We start from the raw sequence: 23,365 nt of genomic DNA, 5'->3' as shown, positions 1-23,365 counted from the left end.
GAGGGTGTAGGGTGAGGGTGTAGGGTGAGGGTGTAGGGTGAGGGTGTAGGGTGAGGGTGTAGGGTGAGGGTGAGGGTGTAGGGTGAGGGTGTAGGGTGAGGGTGTAGGTAATAGGGTGAGGGTCTAGGTAATAGGGTGAGGGTGTAGGGTGAGGGTGTAGGTAATAGGGTGAGGGTCTAGGTAATAGGGTGAGGGTGTAGGGTGAGGGTGAGGGTGTAGGGTGAGGGTGTAGGGTGAGGGTGTAGGTAATAGGGTGAGGGTCTAGGTAATAGGGTGAGGGTGTAGGGTGAGGGTGTAGGGTGAGGGTGAGGGTGTAGGTAATAGGGTGAGGGTGTATGGTGAGGGTGACATCAAGCTTAGGTTCCGAAAGCCTGTCGATTGTAGGAGGAGGGAGGGGGCGAGTTCCACAGTTTGGAGGGAAGGCTGAGGGAGGGGAAGAGAGACAGAGTGTGAGGAGTCACTGCTTTTTGCCAATGAATAAAAACTCATGGACCTTTTTATAGCAATCCCATCTTTAAAAGTTACAGTGTGCTGATTAACAGTAAGCTGCTCCACAGTAGCATTTCCAGTTGATACGTAGAGGCATGTGATAAACACTGAGCAGGATATCATTAAATAAATCAGCAGCAATTCACTGATCAAACTCAAAATAGCTGACCATCAGGGTAACAATTGAAAATTCATTCATAAAAGTACTGAAGGGCCAGAGTGTGATCATATCAATGGTGCCGTGTTCTATGAATGGACTCAAATGGATAAAAATGAAGGCGACAGGTGACCAAACATAGACCATGGCCAAAATACAACTCAGCTTTGCTTCAATTTATATCCACAGCATGTGGAGAGATGATGGGTAGGTGGGATTGAGGGATATGGGGAGAAGGTGGGTGGGTGGGATTGAGGGATATGGGGAGAAGGTGGGTAGGTGGGATTGAGGGATATGGGGAGAAGGTGGGTAGGTGGGATTGAGGGATATGGAGAGAAGGTGAGTAGGTGGGATTGAGGGATATGGAGAGAAGGTGAGTAGGTGGGATTGAGGGATGTGGTGAGAAGGTGGGTAGGTGGGATTGAGGGATATGGTGAGAAGGTGGGTAGGTGGGATTGAGGGATATGGAGAGAAGGTGAGTAGGTGGGATTGAGGGATGTGGTGAGAAGGTGGGTAGGTGGGATTGAGGGATATGGGGAGAAGGTGGGTAGGTGGGATTGAGGGATATGGTGAGAAGGTGGGTAGGTGGGATTGAGGGATATGGTGAGGAGGTGGGTAGGTGGGATTGAGGGATGTGGTGAGAAGGTGGGTAGGTGGGATTGAGGGATATGGGGAGAAGGTGGGTAGGTGGGATTGAGGGATATGGTGAGAAGGTGGGTAGGTGGGATTGAGGGATATGGTGAGGAGGTGGGTAGGTGGGATTGAGGGATGTGGTGAGAAGGTGGGGTTGATCTATCAAAAAGGGTCAGGCTTGTTGGGCCTAATGGCATTTTTCTGTTACTAAAGTTATTTTCCCTTTAATGGGAGAAGGCCAATAACAGCTAAGCCTCAGGCTGTTCCTGTTTGTCTCTCAGTCGAACCAACTACATAAAAAACCTTCCTCATTATCTCTGTCTGTTATAAGTTTACAGCAGGAATAAAATCAAATCACTGAGAAGGTTCTGGAATTTTCTCCCTAAACTAACTTAACTAAGCCCGTAACTCTACTTCGCCATCTTCTCACCGTGTCCCTTGAATTGAATCATAGAATAATAGAATGAAACAGCACATAAGGAGGCCATTCGGCCCATCGTGTCTGTGCCGGCTCTTTGAAAGAGCTATCCAATTAGTCCCATTCCCCTTTGCTCTTTCTCCATAGCTCTGTAAATTTTTCCCCTTCAAGTATTAATCGAATTTCTTTCTGAAAGTTTCCACCGCCCTTTCAGGCAGTGCATTCCAGATCAAAACAACTCGCTCAACTCATCGGAAATAACAATGGGGAGAGGTGTAAAGCGGGCTGCCGACTCACTATTACTCGTTTTACACCATCGCACAAAGTCAAAATCTACCCCAGGGTCCCGTCTTTGATCCTTGGTCTGCGCTGAGTTAATGGATCGGAGCTCAGGGAGGGAAGTACGATTGTTCTCAGTGTTTCAACAGATGTACAGTGACTCTTGCTCGAAAGTGTGTGCTTGTGTGTTGATGTTGGTACAGTGACCCTTGCGTGTGCGTGTGTGTGCGTGTGTTGATGTTGGTACAGTGACCCTTGCGTGTGCGTGTGTGTGCGTGTGTTGATGTTGGTACAGTGACCCTTGCGTGTGCGTGTGTTGATGTTGGTACAGTGACCCGTGTGCATGTGTGTGCGCGTGTGTGTTGATGTTGGTACAGTGACTCTTGTGTGTGTGTGTGCGTGTGTGTTGATGTTGGTACAGTGACCCGTGTGTGTGCGCGTGTGTGTTGGTGTTGGTACAGTGACCCTTGCATGTGTGTGTGTGTGTTTGCGTGTGTGTGTGTGTGTTGATGTTGGTACAGTGACCCGTGTGCGTGTTTGCGTGTGCGTGTGTGTGTGTGTTGATGTTGGTACAATGACCCATGTGCGTGTTTGCGTGTGCGGGTGTGTGTGTGTGTCGATGTTGGTACAGTGACCCGTGTGTGTGTCTGCGTGTGCGTGTGTGTGTGTTGATGTTGGTTAAGGACAAGATTGGACTCGGTTATGACGCTCCTTCCACGATCAAATGCCAACACTGCCGACACTCACTGTTTAGCCTCACATGTGCAGGATGCTCAGTTGGATGAGGTACAGGGAAAGCGGCACCTGTGGAATTACGAGCCATTAGCTAAGGGGAGAACATTGGGGGAATGAAAAGCAGAGGATTATTCAGCTCTGTCGCACTGTGTCCCAGTCCTGGGCTGCCTCAATTTTAAAAATCTTATCCTTGTGTTCAAATCCCTCCATGGCCTCTCCCCCTCCCTATCTCTGTAACCTCCTCCAGCCCTACAACCCTCCGAGATCTCTGCGCTCCTCCAATTCTGGCCTCTTGCGCATCCACGATTTTAATCGCTCCACCATTGGCGGCCGTGCCTTCAGCTGCCCGGGCCCGAAGCTCTGGAATTCCCTCCCTAAACCTCTCCGCCTCTCTCCTTTAAGACGCTCCTTAAAACCTACCTCTTTGACCAAGTTTTTGGTCACCTGTCCTAATATCTCCTTATGTTGCTCGATGTCTGATAATCGATCCTGTGAGGTGCTTTGGGACATTTTACTACGTTAAAGGCACTATATAAATACAAGTTGTTGTATATAATAATTAATAATTAATGATATTTCAGTGCATCACATACCTCTACAAGGCAGACACCTGCCCAGAATTACCAATAAAAGAATCAGTTTCAACAATAAGACAGAAGCATCAACAAAAACCATGATCCCAGTCATTAACATCAATAAAATTCCTTGTCATCCAAAAAAGTAACAAACAATAATGAAAATCCAGTTAACATGAAATGCACAGAAGTCATCTCCCCTCTCTCCCCTCTCCTCTCATCTCCTCTCCTCCCTCCCTCCCCGACCAACCGGTAGAATTTACATCGATAAATCTCGTCATTGTACAGTTTTGTGTAATTTTTTTTTGTGTAAGAGTAGAATTTGTAAATTGAAGGGGTGGGTGGGGATTAACTGAGTTGAATATATTACGGGAATGAAGCAAGACGCTAAGGTGAGCACAGAATATCGCAGTGCGGTGGATAACGACCTCCAGAGGAATGAGGTGTTTCTATGTTCCATCGACATCAAAAATCTGACAGTAGGAAGCTTCAAAAAATAACGGGTGATAGTCCAAGGTCTCGCTGTAAGTGGGGGATTGGCTAGACACAAGAGGGCATCTGGAGTTTGGGCTAGACAACAGATGGGAGTCTGGAGGTCGGGGCCAGACAGGAGCGGGAGTCTGGAGGTCGGGGCTCGACACCAAGCACTATTTTGAAGAAGAGCAGGGAAGTTCTCCCCGGTGTCCTGGTCAATATTTATCCCTCAAACAACATAACTAAAACAAACAGATTATCCAGTTCATTTATCTCATTGCAGTTTATGGGAGCTTGCTGTGCGCAATTTGGTTGCTGGGTTTCCTACATTACAACATGGAATACACTTCAAAAAGTACTTCATTTGCTGTGAAGCGCTTTGGGGATGTCCTGAGGTTGCGAAAGGTGCTATATAAATGCAAGTTCTTTCTTTTTTCCCTCAGGTGAAGGCTCGCAGTACGTGACAGTCGGGTGAGAGGGATTGGGAGACGGGGAGAGAGCGACAGACCAATATTGAATGGGTCAAAATCTCAATGTTAAACAATACTTCAGAAAGGAAGTCTCTCGAATTTGCTCAACGAAGGAAGATTGAAACAAAATTGTATCGACGTTCCCCGTACAAACATTAACAATCTCGCGATAAATAGTCGACACTGAGATACTGGATGTCACACCAGCCCCTCGTGTGAAGCCTGTGTACAAACAACTTTAAAACTTCAAAGTTAAACCCTTCATTTCTTAAATTGCAGTGTCAAAATACGCAGAACTCTCTACCGTGTAGCCAAGGCAGCAAGATTCCCAGTGAATTTCTGAACTTTATAATAAAACTAGAGAAAAAAAATTATAAACCCCCCCCCCAACACAAACTTTCAAAAGGATTCATCAAATAAAGTTGTAATTACAAATCTGGTTATATATATATATATATATTTTTTTGAAAAGCTATGGTCCTCCAACACAATTGGGTCAGGTTTTAAACTTACTGCCAGGCAGCTGGTTACAGAAACTGCCCAATTTTCATTTGCGTTGAAATCATTGGAAAAGAAAAGTGGACGGTTTCTACAATGGGCATCGATCTGCACTGCGAGTTACACCTCCCAGGGCGGTGAGTTAAAGATCTCCCCTCTGTGGTTCCCTCGATATTTAGTCACTTCAGGACAGTTCCAGTGGAAGAACTGCTGAGAGTGAGGTCAAGATATTGACTAGTGATAAGTCTAATGTTGCATTGGGCTGATACAGTGACCGGGGGATTCCTGCAGAGACCGATCCTGTGGGGAATCAGGTCCTAGAAGGGGGAGGTGGTATCTGCGGTGCTGGGGTCCGAGGGCAGTGTACTTCTTCCCTCGCGCTCCTGAGCGCTGTGTAAGATGTGTCCATAGTCATTGCTGTGAGCCATCTGTCCCGCATTCTGACCGCAAGCCCAGGCTGACCTGCACCTGCACCTGTCCGGTCGTCTGCAAAGCTCCGAGCTCACGTCTGTGTTTTTACTCGACGGTTTTCTGTCACGAAAACAAGAGACAGCAATTAAAATTACAGCCCAAAGGGATGTCGTACTCTCTGGCCGCTGTTCGCACACACAATGCTGTGTTTTCCAATCTCTCGCCCCTCCCTATCTCTGTAACCTCCTCCAGCCCTACAACCCTCCCAGATCTCTGCGCTCCTCCAACTCTGGCCTCTTGCGCATCCCCGATTTTCATCACTCCTCCAGTGGCGGCCGTGCCTTCAGCTGCCTGGGCCCTAAGCTCTGGAATTCCCTCCCTAAACCTCTCCGCCTCTCTCTCCTCCTTTAAGATGCTCCTTAAAACCTAGCTCTTTGACCAAGCTTTTGGTCACCTGTCCAAATATCTCCTTACTTGGCTTGGTGTCAAATCTTGTTTGATAATCGCTCCTGTGAAACTCCTTGGGATGTTTTACTACATTAAAGGCGCTATATAAATGCAAGTTGTTGTTGTTGTTGTGACCCTTTCTTCCAGTGGCAATAATGTTGGTCGGTGACGCTGGTGTAGAAAAAACGAGAGCATCCTCTTGGCCTCACCCACGACCTCTACCACCTAGAAGGACAAGGGCAACAGGTGCATGGGAACAACACCACCTGCACATTCCCCTCCGAGTCACACACCATCCTTGTTCCAACTGGATAGCCCGGGGGTGAAGGATAGAATACTAGAGCCTAGTCTTCAGTTGCTTCCAAGCCTTTATTCACATTAGACCCCCCCCCCACCACACCCTAGATCTGCTCTCCTATAAATGGATACAAGAGAGTTCCCAATTGAAACCCACCACCTGAATACAATTAACACTAATTGGTATAAATCACACAGATACAATTAACAATCCTGACTTGGAAATATATCGGCCGTTCCTTCATCGTCGCTGGGTCAAAGGAGTGAGTTGGCGATGATAGATCGGCAAGCTTCATTAAAAGGCATGACAGTAGATAGGCATTGGCTAACGTTTAAGGAACGAATGCATGAATTGCAACAATTACACATTCCTTTCTGGCACAAAAACACAAAAGGAAAAGCGGCCCAACCATGGCTAACAAAAGAAATTAAGGATAGTATTAGATCCAAAGAGGAGTCAGAAAAAGTTGCCAGAAAAAGTAGCCTGAGGATTGGGAACAGTTTAGAATTCAGCAAAAAAGGACCAAGAGATTGATTAAGAGGGGGAAAATAGAGTATGAGAGTAAACTTGCAAGGAACATAAAAGTGGGCTGTAAAAGCTTCGACAAGTATGTAAAAAAAAAAGATTTGTGAAGACAAATGTAGGTCCCTTACAGTTAGAAATGGGAGAATTTATAATGGGGAACAAGGAAATGGCAGAGCAATTAAACAAATACTTTGGTTCTGTCTTCACGGAAGAGGACACAAATAACTTCCCAGAAGTGCTAGGGAACCAAGGGACTAGTGAGAAGGAGGAATTAAAGGAAATTAGTATTAGTAAAAAAATAGTGCTGGAGAAATTAATGGGACTGAAAGCTGATAAATCCCCAGGACCTGATAATCTGCATCCCAGAGTACTAAAAGAGGTAGCCATGGAAATAGTGGATGCATTAGTTGTCATCTTCCAAAATTCTATAGATTATGGAACAGTTCCTGAAGATTGGAGGGTGGCAAATGTAACCCCACTATTTAAAATAGGAGGGAGAGAGAAAACAGGGAACCACAGATCGGTTAGCCTAACATCAGTAGTAGGGAAAATGCTAGAGTCTATTATAAAGGATGTGATAACAGGACACTTAGAAAATATCAACAGGATTAGACAAAGTCAACATGGATTTATGAAAGGGAAATCATGTTTGACAAACCTACTGGAGTTTTTTGAGGATGTAATTGGTAGAATAGATAAGGGAGAACCAGTGGATGTGGTTCATTTGGATTTTCAGAAGGCCTTTGATAAAGTCCCACATAAGAGGTTAGTGTGCAAAATTAAAGCACATGGGATTGGGGGGAATATACTGGCATGGATTGAGAATTGGTTAACAGACAGGAAACAGAGAGTAGGAATAAATGGGGCTTTTTCGGGTGACAGGCAGTGACTAGTGGGGTACTGCAGGGATCAGTGCTTGGGCCCCAGCTATTCACAATACATATCAATGATTTGGATGAGGGAACTGAATGTAATATTTCCAGGTTTGCTGATGACAAAACTAGGTGGGATTGTGAGTTGTGAGGAGGATGCAAAGAGGCTTCAAGGCGATTTAGACAAGTTGAGTGAGTGGGCAAATACATGGCAGATGCAGTATAATGTGGATAAATATGAAGTTATCCACTTCGGAAGGAAAAACAGAAAGGCAGAGTATTATTTAAATGGTGATAGATTGGGGAATGTTAATGTACAAAGGGACCTGGGTGTCCTTGTACACCAGTCACTGAAAGCAAACATGCAGGTGCAGCAAGCAGTTAGGAAGGCAAATGGTATGTTGACCTTCATTGCAAGAGGATTTGAGTACAGGAGCAAGGATGTCATACTGCAGTTATACAGAGCCTTGGTGAGACCACACCTGGAGTATTGTGTGCAGTTTTGGTCTCCTTACCTAAGAAAGGATATACTTGCCATAGAGGCATAGAAACAGATTTAGTTAACAGCTTAACTGTGTGTGAACATCTATCCAATAGCGATCATAACATGATCGAGTTCAATGTAGTGTTTGAAAGGGAAAAAAGTGAATCAGCTGCTAAGATTCTAGACTTGGGTAAGGCCGACTTCAATGGGATGAGACAGAGACTGTCCACAGTAAACTGGGCAAATCTGTTAATGGGTAAAATGACTGATGATCAGTGGGAAATGTTTAAAGAAACATTTAACGTGATACAGAATCGGTTTATACCCCCGAGGGGCAAGAACTCTACTTGCCAAAAAAAACAGCTATGGACAACTAAAGAGGTAAGGGACAGTATAAGACATAAGGAAAGGGCATACAAAAAGGCAAAAAATGGCACAGATCCTGGCGAATGGGAAAGATACAAAGATCAACAAAGGGTCACAAAACAGATAGTAAGAGCTACAAAAAGAGAGTATGAAAAGAAACTTGCAAGGGATATCAAAACCAATACAAAGAACTTTTATAGTTACATTAGGAAAAAGAGGGTGGTCAGGAGCAGTGTTGGTCCCTTAAAAACTGAAAGTGGGGATATTGTCATTGACAATGGGGAAATGGCGGACATGTTGAACAATTACTTTGCGTCAGTATTTACAGTAGAAAAAGAGGATAGCATGCCGGAAATCCCAAGAAAACTAATATTGAATCGGGGACAGGGACTCAATAAAATAACATAAGTAAAACAACAGTAACGTAGAAAATAATAGCACTAAAGAGTGATAAATCCCCAGGAACAGATGGTTACCATCCCAGGGTTTTAAAGGAAGTCAGTGAGCACATTGCAGATGCCCTAACTATAATCTTTCAAAGTTCTCTAGATTCAGGAACCGTCCCTCTAGATTGGAAAATTGCACATGTCACTCCGCTTTTTAAGAAAGGAGAGGGAAACCGGGGAATTATAGACCAGTTAGCCTAACATCTGTTGTGGGGAAAATGCTGGAGTTTATAATTAAGGATAGGGTGACTGAACACCTCGAGAATTTTCAGTTAATCAGGGACAGCCAGCATGGATTTGTGAAAGGTAGGTCGTGCCTGACAAACCTGATTGAATTTTTTGAAGAGGTGACTAAAGTAGTGGACAGGGGAATGTCAATGGATGTTATTTATATGGACTTCCAGAAGGCATTTGATAAAGTCCCACATAAGAGACTGTTAGCTAAGATAGAAGCCCATGGAATCGAGGGAAAAGTACAGACTTGGTTAGGAAGTTGGCTGAGCAAAAGGCGACAGAGAGTAGGGATAATGGGTAGGTACTCACATTGGCAGGATGTGACTAGTGGAGTCCCGCAGGGATCTGTCTTGGGGCCTCAATTATTCACAATATTTATTAACGACTTAGATGAAGGCATAGAAAGTCTCATATCTAAGTTTGCCGATGACACAAAGATTGATGGCATTGTAAGCAGTGTAGATGAAAACATAAAATTACAAAGGGATTGTGAAGGCTCACCACCACCTTCTCAAGGGGCAATTAGAGATGGGCAATAAATGTCGGCCTTGCCAGTGATGCCCACATCCCGAGAATGAATCAAAAAAATATAATGACTGCAACAGGTTGCTAGTTAGAGGGGGATTGGCAGATGGGGCTATCGTGTGGTGCTGGAGGCAGAAATATGTCGATGTGATAAAGGTTTCACCAAATGCGTCATGTGTTTCAATTATACCACAGCCACTTGTGATTGGTTAACCTCTATCCTTGTGCAGGAATTAGCACTAACCAACCAGACAATAAGTGAACTTGTGGAACGTGTACTGTCCCTCGATCTCTTTACACTCTGTGAAACCGAGACTTAGGTGGGAGGAGAGACTGGGAGTTCAACTTGTTTTTATTGCTAACATAAAAGGTTGATGATGCATGTGATCCAGGTATTGAGAGGAACAGATGATGCAGATTAAGCAGGTTGACCTTGACTGTGAGGAAGAAAACGGTGATAAAATTGACAAGGTTTCAGGTTAGATTCCTACCCACTTCCCCCATGGAGTGTCAAAGACAACCCGTGCAATACCTGCCCTGGGAGTGTTTGATGGGACAGTGTAGAGGGAGCTTTACTCTGTATCTAACCCTGTACCTGCCCTGGGAGTGTTTGATGGGACAGTGTAGAGGGAGCTTTACTTTGTATCTAACCCTGTACCTGCCCTGGGAGTGTTTGATGGGACAGTGTAGAGGGAGCTTTACTCTGTATCTAACCCTGTACCTGCCCTGGGAGTGTTTGATGGGACAGTGTAGAGGGAGCTTTACTCTGTATCTAACCCGTGCTGTACCTGCCCTGGGAGTGTTTGATGGGACAGTGTAGAGGGAGCTTTACTCTGTATCTAACCCTGTACCTGCCCTGGGAGTGTTTGATGGGACAGTGTAGAGGGAGCTTTACTCTGTATCTAACCCTGTACCTGACCCTGGGAGTGTTTGATGGGACAGTGTAGAGGGAGCTTTACTCTGTATCTAACCCTGTACCTGACCCTGGGAGTGTTTGATGGGACAGTGTAGAGGGAGCTTTACTCTGTACCTACCCCGTGCTGTCCCTGCCCTGGAGTGATTGATGTGGAGACTCGATACCTGTAATGGAAAGTGTTCCATTCCCAGCACTGGCATTTCCTTAACTTGATTCGTAAAAAATTCACACAAACATCAAGTGGGGAAATGAGGTCCTGCAGGTTTTCATGTGCACGGAGCTGTGTGTTTCTGAAACAATTGGAGAACAGATGCCCACCCTAGGGACAGATGCCCTCGACCCCGGGCACTCTCACCGCCTCACCTGAACGCCATTTGGTTTTTATTCTTGTTCTCTATCTTCTCCAAGTCTTCAGATGCCAGAACCATCCCACTGTCTGTCTGGTTGTCCTGAAATGAATATTGAAAGAGAATTGAAAACTTCACTTGAAGGATAAAAGAAATTAAATTGCAGCAACAATTGATAACGACCTTATAAACACAGCAGTTGCGTTCGATGTAACGGAGCAGGACCCACGAGAGGGAGAATTTCAAATACGTTTTTATATAAAGGAGAGATGCTTATAACAGGAAAAAGTAGATGGGATACAAGAGTCAGCTTGTTTACCAAGAGAACTTGAACCCAATGGGGGTGAGATTGGTCTCAGTCGACCGCATGAAACAGGCAATAACGAATCGACCCGGACTCTTCCTGGGGTTCAGTTCCAGGGGAGTCCGGGGCCCAAGCAAGCCTGATCCCACCCTCACCCGAAGCCCAAAACAATGCACAGATTCCAGTCGGGGGGTCACTGCATAGGGGTCACAAACGGGAACCCTGGCTGATTTCTCTTTTCCACCTCCCTAACCCAAGGGGAACCATTGAGGTCAATTGTAACAGTTTCACCCTCACCCACACCATCACGGACCAAAGATAAACCTCAGAGCAACTCGGTCTTCATGGGTCACTTCTACAATATGGTGCATTCGCCCTCGGAGCCAATTGGGAAGCCCCCATCAGATGCTCTTGACCAGCTGTTGGCCGATCCTCTCAAAAGCACATGGCATAGTAATGGCGGGAAGGGGGAGGGGCAGAAAGAAGATGCAGGAAGCAAAGAGGCAGAAGGTGACAATGGGGGGGGGGGAAGGCTTTACAATGGGGGGGAGGAAGGCTTTACAATGGGGGGGGGGAAGGCTTTACAATGGGGGGGGGAAAGGTTTTACAATGGGGGGGAGGAAGGCTTTACAATGGGGGGGGGAAGGCTTTACAATGGGGGGGGGAAGGCTTTACAATGGGGAGGGGGAAAGGTTTTACAATGGGGGGGAGGAAGGCTTTACAATGGGGGGGGGAAGGCTTTACAATGGGGGGGGGAAGGCTTTACAATGGGGGGGGGGAAAGGTTTTACAATGGGGGGGAGGAAGGCTTTACAATGGGGGGGGGGAAGGCTTTACAGTGGGGCGAAGTATTAGCTGGGAATTGGGAGACAAGGAATACTCACATTTTGCATGGGATTCATTGTCTGCTCCATTGGGACATCTTCAAATGTTTTCACCCTTGATGGACACTTAATCTGACTCCCCTCAGTTATATGTTCGGGGAAAGAGACACAGTTATAGTATCTGCAGAATAGAAACAAGTTCCAGTGAGACACGATTTGTTGGTCAACACAAACTCCAATCAGATACCAAATCTCCAACACAAACTCCGCTCCGGTACCAAATCTCAAGGGTTCGCTATTGGTCCTCCTGTGTTGTTGCTCATGGTATGTCTGAGGGTTCACTGTTTTGTAACAATGGGGGTGTTAATAACAGCTCAGGGATATTATCAGGGCTGCTGGTTTACAGTAACTGAATGAGTCAAATTCCATTTTTACTAAATGGTATTCTGGGATTTTACTGGTGTTTTGGGAATCAAAATCCATGACTCTGCCCATTATTATTGTCAAAAGCAATAAATGAGTGTCCATGACTGTTATACGTTTATTTGCTGCAAATTTAATTTTGATCTCCTACCTTTTAAAAGCCGGAGATATAGAGAAAGATTGTGGGCAACATGTAGCAGATTGGAGACAGCCGCGTGTGGTGTAACACTGTTGGTGGGCGTGTGGTGTAACGCTGTTGGTCGGTGTGTGGTGTAACGCTGTTGGTGGGCGTGTGGTGTAACGCTGTTGGTGGGCGTGTGGTGTAACGCTGTTGGTGGGCGTGTGGTGTAACGCTGTTGGTGGGCGTGTGGTGTAACGCTGTTGGTGGGCGTGTGGTGTAACGCTGTTGGTGGGCGTGTGGTGTAACGCTGTTACAAGAACATAAGAAATAGGAGCAGGAGTAGGCCAATCGGCCCCTCGAGCCTGCTCCGCCATTCAATAAGATCATGGCTGATCTGATCCTAACCTCAAATCTGAATTCATGTCCAATTTCCTGCCCGCTCCCCGTAACCCCTAATTCCCGTTACTTCTAGGAAACTGTTGATTTCTGTTTTAAATTTATTTAATGATGTAGCTTCCACAGCTTCCTGGGGCAGCAAATTCCACAGACCTACCACCCTCTGAGTGAAGAAGTTTCTCCTCATCTCAGTTTTGAAAGAGCAGCCCCTTATTCTAAGATTATGCCCCCTAGTTCTAGTTTCACCCATCCTTGGGAACATCCTTACCGCATCCACCCGATCAAGCCCCTTCACAATCTTATATGTTTCAATAAGATTGCCTCTCATTCTTCTGAACTCCAATGAGTAGAGTCCCAATCTACTCAACCTCTCCTCATATGTCCACCCCCTCATCCTCGGGATTAACCGAGTGAACCTTCTTTGTACTGCCTCGAGAGCAAGTATGCCTTTTCTTAAGTATGGACACCAAAGCTGTATGCAGTATTCCAGGTGCGGTCTCACCAATACCTTATATAACTGCAGCAATACCTCCCTGTTTTTATATTCTATCCCCCGAGCAATAAAAGCCAACATTCCGTTGGCCTTCTTGATCACCTGCTGCACCTGCATACTAACTTTGATTTTCTTGCACTAGGACCCCCAGATCCCTTTGTACTGCATTACTTTCCAGTTGCTCGCTATTAAGATAATAACTCGCTCTCTGATTTTTCCTGCCAAAGTGCATAACCTCACATTTTCCAATATTGTATTGCATCTGCCAAATCTCCACCCACTCACCCAGCCTGTCTATATCCCCTTGTAGGTTTTTTATGTCCTCCTCACTCTTTACTTTCCCTCCCATCTTTGTATCATCTGCAAACTTTGATATGTTATACTCGGTCCCCTCCTCCAAATCGTTAATATAGATTGTAAAGAGTTGGGGACCCAGCACCGACCGCTGCGGAACACCACTGGCTACTGGTTGCCAGTCCGAGAATGAACCATTTATCCCAACTCTCTGCTTCCTGTTAGATAACCAATCCTCCACCCATGCCAGAATATTACCCCCAATCCAGTGATTCTTTATCTTGAGCAATAATCTTTTATGTGGCACCTTGTCGAATGCCTTCTGGAAGTCTAAATACACTACGTCCACTGGTTCCCCTTTATCCACCCTGTACGTTATGTCCTCAAAGAACTCAAGCAAATTTGTCAGACATGACTTCCTGTGGTGTAACGTTGTTGGTCGGTGTGTGGTGTAACGCTATTGGTCGGTGTGTGGTGTAACGCTATTGGTCGGTGTGTGGTGTAACGCTGTTGGTCGGTGTGTGGTGTAACGCTATTGGTCGGTGTGTGGTGTAACGCTGTTGGTCGGTGTGTGGTGTAACGCTATTGGTCAGTGTGTGGTGTAACGCTATTGGTCAGTGTGTGGTGTAACGCTATTGGTCGGTGTGTGGTGTAACGCTATTGGTCGGTGTGTGGTGTAACGCTGTTGGTCGGTGTGTGGTGTAACGCTATTGGTCGGTGTGTGGTGTAACGCTATTGGTCGGTGTGTGGTGCAACGCTATTGGTCGGTGTGTGGTGTAACGCTGTTGGTCGGTGTGTGGTGTAACGCTATTGGTCGGTGTGTGGTGTAACGCTATTGGTCGGTGTGTGGTGTAACGCTGTTGGTCGGTGTGTGGTGTAACGCTATTGGTCGGTGTGTGGTGTAACGCTGTTGGTCGGTGTGTGGTGTAACGCTATTGGTCGGTGTGTGGTGTAACGCTATTGGTCGGTGTGTGGTGTAACGCTATTGGTCGGTGTGTGGTGTAACGCTATTGGTCGGTGTGTGGTGTAACACTATTGGTCGATCTGTGGTGTAACGCTATTGGTCGGTGTGTGGTGTAACGCTATTGGTCGGTGTGTGGTGTAACGCTATTGGTCGGTGTGTGGTGTAACGCTATTGGTCGGTGTGTGGTGTAACACTATTGGTCGGTGTGTGGTGTAACACTATTGGTCGATCTGTGGTGTAACACTATTGGTCGGTGTGTGGTGTAACACTATTGGTCGGTGTGTGGTGTAACACTATTGGTCGGTGTGTGGTGTAACACTATTGGTCGGTGTGTGGTGTAACACTATTGGTCGGTGTGTGGTGTAACGCTGTTGGTCGGTGTGTGGTGTAACGCTGTTGGTCGGTGTGTGGTGTAACGCTGTTGGTCGGTGTGTGGTGTAACACTATTGGTCGGTGTGTGGTGTAACGCTATTGGTCGGTGTGTGGTGTAACACTATTGGTCGGTGTGTGGTGTAACACTATTGGTCGGTGCGTGGTGTAACGCTGTTGGTCGGTGTGTGGTGTAACACTATTGGTCGGTGTGTGGTGTAACGCTATTGGTCGATCTGTGGTGTAACACTATTGGTCGGTGTGTGGTGTAACACTATTGGTCGGTGTGTGGTGTAACACTATTGGTCGGTGTGTGGTGGGACTGAGCAGCTGCTGTGGAGGGGCGTTGGGCTTTGTTAGCGTTGGGTGGTCCTGGGGTGTGTGAGTAATGCGGGGGCTCTGGGGTCTGGGAGTATTGGGGAAGTTACTGGAGTCTGGGGTCTGGGAGTACTGAGGATGAGGGGGTCTCCGGGTACTGTGGTACTGAGGGTGGAGGGTTCTGGGGTCTGGGAGTTCTGAGGATGAGGGGGGTCTCTGGGTACCGTGGAGGGGTCTGGGGTCTGGGAGTTCTCGGGATGCAGGATCTTGGGTGGGGCAGCACTGGGGGTGGGAGCAGAGGATTCCAGGATGAGACAGCACTGGGGAGGGGCCTGGAATCTGGAGCATTGCAGTTGCTGAATGTTTTGCGGGTCGGCCCATGGCCAATGAAGTATTAAAAATCTATTTGTCTCTGAGAGACGGATTCAGGCCGGGAGACGGGCTGAGGGCCGGGAATGTGGTGGGGGAGGGGCCTTATGGATGGGAATGGGCCGGGGGAGGGGCCTGATGGATGGGAATGGGCCGGGAGAGGGGCCTGATGGCCGGGAATGGGGCCTGATGGATGGGAAGGGGCTGGGGGAGGGGCCTAATAGCTGTGATTGGGCTGGGGAGGGACCTAATAGCTGTGATTGGGCTGGGGGAGGGGCCTGATGGTTGGGAATGGGCTGGGGGAGGGGCCTGATGACTGGGGGAGGGGATGGGGGAGGGGCCTGATGGCTGTGATTGGGCTGGGGGAGGGGCCTGATGGATGGGAATGGGCTGGGGGAGGGGCCTGATGACTGTGATTGGGCTGGGGGAGGGGCCTGATGGATGGGAATGGGCTGGGGGAGGGGCCTGATGACTGTGATTGGGCCGGGGGAGGGGCCTGATGGATGGGAATGGGCTGGGGAAGGGGCCTGATGGCTGGGAATGGGATGGTTGGAGCTGCCGCCCGGGAAGGCTGAATTGAGATCAATCAATGTGGGAAGTGGTTACGAGGCTTTCACCCTGTTCCTATTCACCTGCCCTGGTTTAAGTGGGTAAATCTCTTCTGTCACTCCTACACTGAGTTGGCCGATGTCAGGGTTGTCCGTGAGTTGGTTGCTCCTCTACCACTTGCCCAAGTGACAGGTCCTACCTTGGTCCTATACTGTCACATCGTAATCTTGATTCAGGCTCTTCGTCATCTCCATGACCCGTGGACGTATTCGGTTGGGAAAAGCCCAAATCATCTTCTGTGCACTGCAATATACTGAGGGGGATGTAGTCTTTCCCATCCTGAGAGAAAAGAAAGAATTGCATTTATATAGCGCCTTTCACGACCTCAGGATGTCCCAAAGCGCTTTACAATCACTGAAGTACTTTTTGAGCTATAGTCACTGTTGTAATGTGGGAAACACAGCAGCCAATTTGCACACAGCAAGATCCCACCAACAGCAATGAAATGATCACCAGATCATCTGTTTTATAGTGATGTTGGTTGAGAGATAAATATTGGCCAGGACACCGGGGAGTGCTCCCCCTGCCTTTCTTTGAAATAGTGGCCGTGGGATCATTTACGTCCACCTAAGACGGCGGACGGGGCCTTGGTTTAACGTCTCATCCAAAAGACGGTACCTCCGACAGTACAACACTCCCTCAGTACTGGCACTGGGAGCATCAGTCCTAGATTTTGTGCTCAAGTCTCTGGAGTGGGACACGAGCCCACGACCTTCTGACTCAGAGGCCTGAGTGCTACCCACAGCTGTAGTGGTGGAAGGCTTTGGGGAACCATCGGTCCAAAGTCACCTGTTCCTCCCAAGTTATGCTACACCCACCACATGTCATGCCTCCAGTGTTGGACAATTTCACAGGCAACTGGCTTCAAGGAAGGAAAAACCCAAGCAGGGCTCCCATTCCTGATCACTGCCCAGCAAGTCCTCCTGGAGAAGGCACAAGCGGATGTTGGTTGAGGACAGGCCTGGGCTCAGATCTGACAGGCCCCATGATTGACACCTTGCCAGCAATCAATGGTCAGCCTCACACGGCAATTTGGGTGAGGGGGCTGGATTCTGATCAACGGCACCCAGTGAGAGTCCGTGCCTTCAGGAGGGGAGGAAATTTTGGGAGTTGGTGGGGGGTGGTGGGGGGGGGGGGCGGAACCCAATGAGGATTGTCACTGGGAATGAGTTTAGTCCCCTGTCTGAATTTTTGTTGAAAAGAATCTGTGGGGGTTAATCCCTGTAAAACTGTCCTCGACTCGGTCTTGGTCTGATCTACATTGAATTAATTCACTGCTCTTTCTGTTGGGCTGAGTCGGGTGCAATCGCGGGTGACCAGTTGATGTATCTCAGGTGGCCCTACCTGTTGATGTATCTCAGGTGGCCCTACCTGTTGATGTATCTCAGGTGGCCCTACCTGTTGATGTATCTCAGGTGGCCCTACCTGTTGATGTATCTCAGGTGGCCCTACCTGTTGATGTATCTCAGGTGGCCCTACCTGTTGATGTATCTCAGGTGGCCCTACCTGTTGATGTATCTCAGGTGGCCCTACCTGTTGATGTATCTCAGGTGGCCCTACCTGTTGATGTATCTCAGGTGGCCCTACCTGTTGATGTATCTCAGGTGGCCCTACCTGTTGGACGTTAGCTTGCAACAGGTCCCCAAGGAGCTCCACCAGATCGGAGAAGGTTGGCCTGTCTTTTGGCTCCCCTTGCCAGCTGCCCAGCATTATACGATAGCTGATAAAACAATGAAGTCAGTTGTTAGTTAAAGGTCAAGTTGTTAGTTATTTGCCAAGTAATTTATAAACAGAGACCGGACCGTTAAGGGGCTTCTAGAATTTAAAACTTTCAGATGAGGAAACTGCCATCCTTTCCTGCGATGGGAGGACTCATTTATAAAGTGACTTTTGCATTTATATAGAAACCTTTCATGATCTTAGGCCGTCACAGAGCACTTCATAGCCAATGAAATCACTCTTGTAATTGAGGGAATCGCGGCAGCCAATTTGTGCACAGCAAGATCCCACAATCAACAATGAGGTTAACGACTAGATTTCAAACAGTTCTGTTTTAGTGATATTGGTTGACGGATAAACATTGGCCAGGACACTGGGAGAACTCCCCTGATCTTCTTCAAATAGTGTCATGGGATCTTTCACGTCCACCTGAGAGGGCAGACGGGGCATCGCAGAAATGGCGGCACCTCCGACAGTGCAACACTCCCTCAGTATTGCATTAGGATGTCAGCATGGATTATGTGCTCAGATCTCTGGAGTGGGACTTGAACCCACGACCTTCTGATTCAGAGAGCAGGTACAGCACGGGTTAGATACAGAGTAAAGCTCCCTCTACACTGTCCCATCAAACACTCCCAGGGCAGGTACAGCACGGGGTAGATACAGAGTAAAGCTCCCTCTACACTGTCCCATCAAACACTCCCAGGGCAGGTACAGGGTTAGATACAGAGTAAAGCTCCCTCTACACTGTCCCATCAAACACTCCCAGGGCAGGTACAGCACGGGGTAGATACAGAGTAAAGCTCCCTCTACACTGTCCCATCAAACACTCCCAGGGCAGGTACAGGGTTAGATACAGAGTAAAGCTCCCTCTACACTGTCCCATCAAACACTCCCAGGGCAGGTACAGCACGGGTTAGATACAGAGTAAAGCTCCCTCTACACTGTCCCATCAAACACTCCCAGGGCAGGTACAGCACGGGTTAGATACAGAGTAAAGCTCCCTCTACACTGTCCCATCAAACACTCCCAGGGCAGGTACAGGGTTAGATACAGAGTAAAGCTCCCTCTACACTGTCCCATCAAACACTCCCAGGGCAGGTACAGCACGAGTTAGATACAGAGTAAAGCTCCCTCTACACTGTCCCATCAAACACTCCCAGGGCAAGTACAGCACGAGTTAGATATCATCTGGAGTGCGCTGCCTGAAAGGGCGGTGGAAGCAGATTCAATAGTAACTTTCAAAAGGGAATTGGATAAATACTTGAAGAGGAAAATTTGCAGGGGCTATGGGGAAAAATTGGGGGGAGTGGGACTAATAGGATAGCTTTTTCGAAGAGCCGGCACAGGCACCTTGGGCCGAATGGCCTCCTTCTGCATTGTACAATTCTACGTTCTTTACTTTGACAGTTAATGCAACCACATTGCAACACATTCTGAGCGAAGGTTCAGACATATCCCCATTACATTTCAGCTGTGGCGTATTCTGGAGCTCGCATCCTGGTGCCTTCCCTCAGTCTCTGGCAGAATTCCTCGTTGATCTGGACTCCTGGATAGGGAGACACACCTGGAACGAGAGGGAATGTCAGTACGGTGAGGAGCGGCTCACTGATGATCTCATTCAGACGAACCTAGAGAGGACAATTCCTCCTCACCTAGAGAAAAGATCTCCCACAGGAGGACCCCAAACGACCAGACATCGCTCTGCGTGGTGTAGACTTTATCAAAGATGCTCTCTGGAGCCATCCATTTGAGCGGGAGTCGGGCCTGGAACAAAGCATGAAAATCAGGAGTCACGATCTGTTCTCTGGTCAGACCAATCCGGCCAATTACCTCCCCATCAGTCTACTCTCAATCATCAGTAAAGTGATGGAAGGTGTCGTCGACAGTGCTATCAAACGGCACTTACTCACCAATAACCTGCTCACCGATGCTCAGTTTGGGTTCCGCCAGGACCACTCGGCTCCAGACCTCATTACAGCCTTGGTCCAAACATGGACAAAAGAGCTGAATTCCAGAGGTGAGGTGAGGGTGACTGTCCTTGACATCAAGGCAGCATTTGACCGAGTGTGGCACCAAGGAGCCCTAGTAAAATTGAAGTCAATGGGAATCAGGGGGAAAACTCTCCAGTGGCTGAAGTCATACCTGGCACAAAGGAAGATGGTAGTGGTTGTTGGAGGCCAATCATCTCAGCCCCAGGATATTGCTGCAGGAGTTCCTCAGGGCAGTGTCCTAGGCCCAACCATCTTCAGCTGCTTCATCAATGACCTTCCCTCCATCATAAGGTCAAAAATGGGGATGTTCGCTGATAATTGCACAGTGTTCAGTTCCAGTTGCAACCCCTCAGATAATGAAGCAGTCCAAGCCCGCATGCAGCAAGACCTGGACAACATCCAGGCTTGGGCTCATAAGTGGCAAATAACTTTCGCACCGGACAAGTGCCAGGCAATGACCATCTCCAACAAGAGAGAGTCTAACCACCTCCCCCGACATTCAACGGCATCACCATCGCCGAATCCCCCACCATTAACATCCTGGGGGTCACCATTGACCAGAAACTTAACTGGACCAGCCACATAAATACTGTGGCTACGAGAGCAGGTCAGAGGCTGGGTATTCTGCGGCGAGTGACTCACCTCCTGACTCCCTAAAGCCTTTCCACCATCTACAAGGCACAAGTCAGGAGTGTGATGGAATACTCTCCACTTGCCTGGATGAGTGCAGCTCCAACAACACTCAAGAAGCTCGACACCATCCAAGATAAAGCAGCCCGCTTGATTGGCACCCCATCCACCACCCTAAACATTCACTCCCTTCACCACCGGCGCACCGTGGCTGCAGTGTGTACCATCCACAGGATGCACTGCAGCAACTCGCCAAGGCTTCTTCGACAGCACCTCCCAAACCTGCGATCTCTACCACCTAGAAGGACAAGAGCAGCAGGCGCATGGGAACAACACCACCTGCACGTTCCCCTCCAAGTTACAAACCATCCCGACTTGGAAATATATCGCCGTTCCTTCATCGTCGCTGGGTCAAAATCCTGGAACTCCCTTCCTAACAGCACTGTGGGAGAACCTTCACCACATGGACTGCAGCGGTTCAAGAAGGCGGCTCACCACCACCTTCTCAAGGGCAATTAGGGATGGGCAATAAATGCTGGCCTCGCCAGCGATGCCCACATGAATGAATTAAAAAAAACATAGTCTTAAATGCAAGGTAACACATTAGTGTGATTAACCCAAACTACTGAGCAACCAAGAAAGATTCAAACACTCCCAGGGTTAGATACAGGATAAAGCACTTGTGCCTGCCTTGGGATGTGGGCATCGCTGCCAAGGCCGGCATTTATTGCCCATCCCTAGTTGCCCTGAGAAGGTGGTGCTGGGCCGTCTTCTTGATCCACTGGTAACGGCTTTGATACAAACTGAGTTTCTCGCTGGGCCACTTCAGAGGGCAGTTAAGAGTCAACCACATTGGTGTGGGACTGGAGTCACATATAGGCCCAGACCGGGTAAGGACGGCAGGTTTCCTTCCCTAAAGGGACATCAGTGAACCAGATGGGTTTTTACGACAATCCGACAGTTTCACGGTCACTTTTACTGAGACCAGGTTTTTATTTCCAGATTTTAAAAGAAAATTGAATTCAAATTCTCAAACTGCTGTGGTGGAATTTGAATTTGCGTTGGCCGGATTATCAATCCAGTCCATCCAGTTCACCTTCTCCCATCCTGGGAGTCGCAGGATACAACCATAATGGAGTTGTTGATTAATTATAGTAATCAATCTCCATCAATGAATCTCCAACAGACCCAGACATGAGGTGAGGAAAACCCCCAGTGGGGGAGAGTTTTGGGAACCAGAGGTCCAAAGTTACCTGTTCCTCCCGAGCCTGTTACACTCACCATTACACAGGAACATAGGAATGGGAGGAGGCCATTCAGCCCCTCGAGCCTGTTCCGCCATTCAATTAGATCATGGCTGATCTGCACCGTAACTCCATTTACCCGCCTTGGTTCCGTAACCCTTAATACCCTCACCCAACAAAAATCGATCGACCACACTCCAGGCAATGATCAATTAGTCTTGTTTTTAAAAAAGTAATTATTATTTAAATGAAACTTTCTGGTCATCTGGAGTATTTTTGATAATTCACAGCGTGAGGAATCTTTCCCATCTTTAGCGATAAAGATATAAAATCTTCCTTTACATTTGGAAGCCCCAATATTATTGTTGGAGACTCAGGGGTCTGTGTGCAGTGGGAACGCTCGCTCTCCCCCCAGTGCCCAGGATGATTCTCGTCAGTTACTTCAGGCCTCTCGACTTACGTTGCCCTTTCGCACATAATCGGGGTCCTTGTAGATATCTCTGGCGAGTCCAAAGTCACAGATCTTCACCACGTTGTTTTCCGAGAGGAGAATGTTCCGGGCTGCCAGGTCCCTGTGAATACACTGAACATGGCTCCCAATCACTCACTGTGTGACGTTAACCACAGAATGGGACAGAGATTCATCTTCACTGCCTGACCGGGAATATCACAGAACCCCCCCCCTGATTTTTGTTCCACTAATTTCAGGGAAGACGGAAAATCTGTCCCATTGAGTCCGCATTAAACATTAGGAGCATGAGGATCAGGAGTAGGTCCAGATCAGGAGTAGGCCTGGAACAGGAGTAGGCCAGGATCAGGAGTAGGCCAGGAACAGGAGAGGCTGAACAGGCTGGGGCTCTTTTCTCTAGAAAAGAGAAGGCTGAGGGGTGACCTGATAGAGGCCTTTAAGATTATGAAGGGGTTTGATAGGGTAGACGTAGAGAAAATGTTTCCACTTGTGAGGGGGAGACTAAAACTAGGGGCCATAAATATAAAATAGTCACTAATAAACCCAATAGGGAATTCAGGAGAAACTTCTTTCCCCAGAGAGTGGTGAGAATGTGGAACTCGCTCCCACAAGGAGTAGTTGAGGTGAATAGTGTAGATACATTTAAGGGGAAGCTCGATAAACACATGAGGGAGAAAGGAATAGAAGGAGATGCTGATAGGTTGAGATGAAGTAGGGAGGGAGGAGGCTCATGTGGAGCATAAACACCGGCATGGACCAGTTGGGCCGAATGGCCTGTTTCCGTGCTGTACATTCTGTCTAGTTCTATGTAATTGAGCCCCTCGAGCCTGCACCACCATTGAATCAGATCACAATTTTTTTCTCCCTTAGTTTTGTTTTCCCCTCTAAATCATTACAAGGATGCAATTAGGTGTCAGCTGTGGCTCAGTGGGCAGAGCTCTTGCCTCTGAGTCATGAAGGTTGTAGGTTCAAGTCGTACTCCAGGGACCTCAGCACAAAATCTAGGCCAACGCTCCCGGTGCCAGTACTGAGGGCGTGCTGCACTGTCAGAGGTGCTGTTTTTTTGGATGAGACATTAAACTGAGGCCCTGTCCGCCCTCTCAGGTGAAACTACTTTGAAGAAGAGCAGGGGAGTTTTCCCGGTGTCTTGGGCCAATATTTATCCGTCAACCAACATCACTGAAAACAGATTATTTATCTCATTATCTGTTTGTGGGAGATTGCCAC

At 47.8% G+C, this 23,365-nt stretch overlaps 1 protein-coding gene across 3 annotated transcripts in view; it reads right to left on the bottom strand.

Moving 5' to 3' along the window:
- Nucleotides 1-22: 22 nt before the first annotated feature.
- The window catches only part of flt4 (fms related receptor tyrosine kinase 4), a 264,041-nt gene continuing 240,698 nt past the window's right edge, over nt 23-23,365 (bottom strand). For 2 of the 3 annotated variants that reach the window (XM_067995955.1, XM_067995954.1), the window contains 8 exons: nt 22,130-22,252; nt 19,457-19,568; nt 19,269-19,368; nt 17,697-17,802; nt 16,222-16,361; nt 11,787-11,907; nt 10,616-10,701; nt 23-5,259 (listed from right to left, as the gene is read on the bottom strand). In XM_067995955.1, coding sequence (XP_067852056.1) covers nt 5,046-5,259; nt 10,616-10,701; nt 11,787-11,907; nt 16,222-16,361; nt 17,697-17,802; nt 19,269-19,368; nt 19,457-19,568; nt 22,130-22,252 — 1,002 coding nt within the window. In that variant the 3' untranslated portion in view covers nt 23-5,045. Of the gene's footprint in view, nt 5,260-10,615; nt 10,702-11,786; nt 11,908-16,221; nt 16,362-17,696; nt 17,803-19,264; nt 19,369-19,456; nt 19,569-22,129; nt 22,253-23,365 lie in introns of those variants that run through there. The other variant, XM_067995956.1, reaches the window with a different exon arrangement.

This window comes from Heptranchias perlo, chromosome 14 (genome assembly GCF_035084215.1).
Source record: "Heptranchias perlo isolate sHepPer1 chromosome 14, sHepPer1.hap1, whole genome shotgun sequence".
NCBI lineage: Eukaryota > Metazoa > Chordata > Chondrichthyes > Hexanchiformes > Hexanchidae > Heptranchias > Heptranchias perlo.
This window is presented reverse-complemented; position numbering and strand designations above follow the sequence as displayed.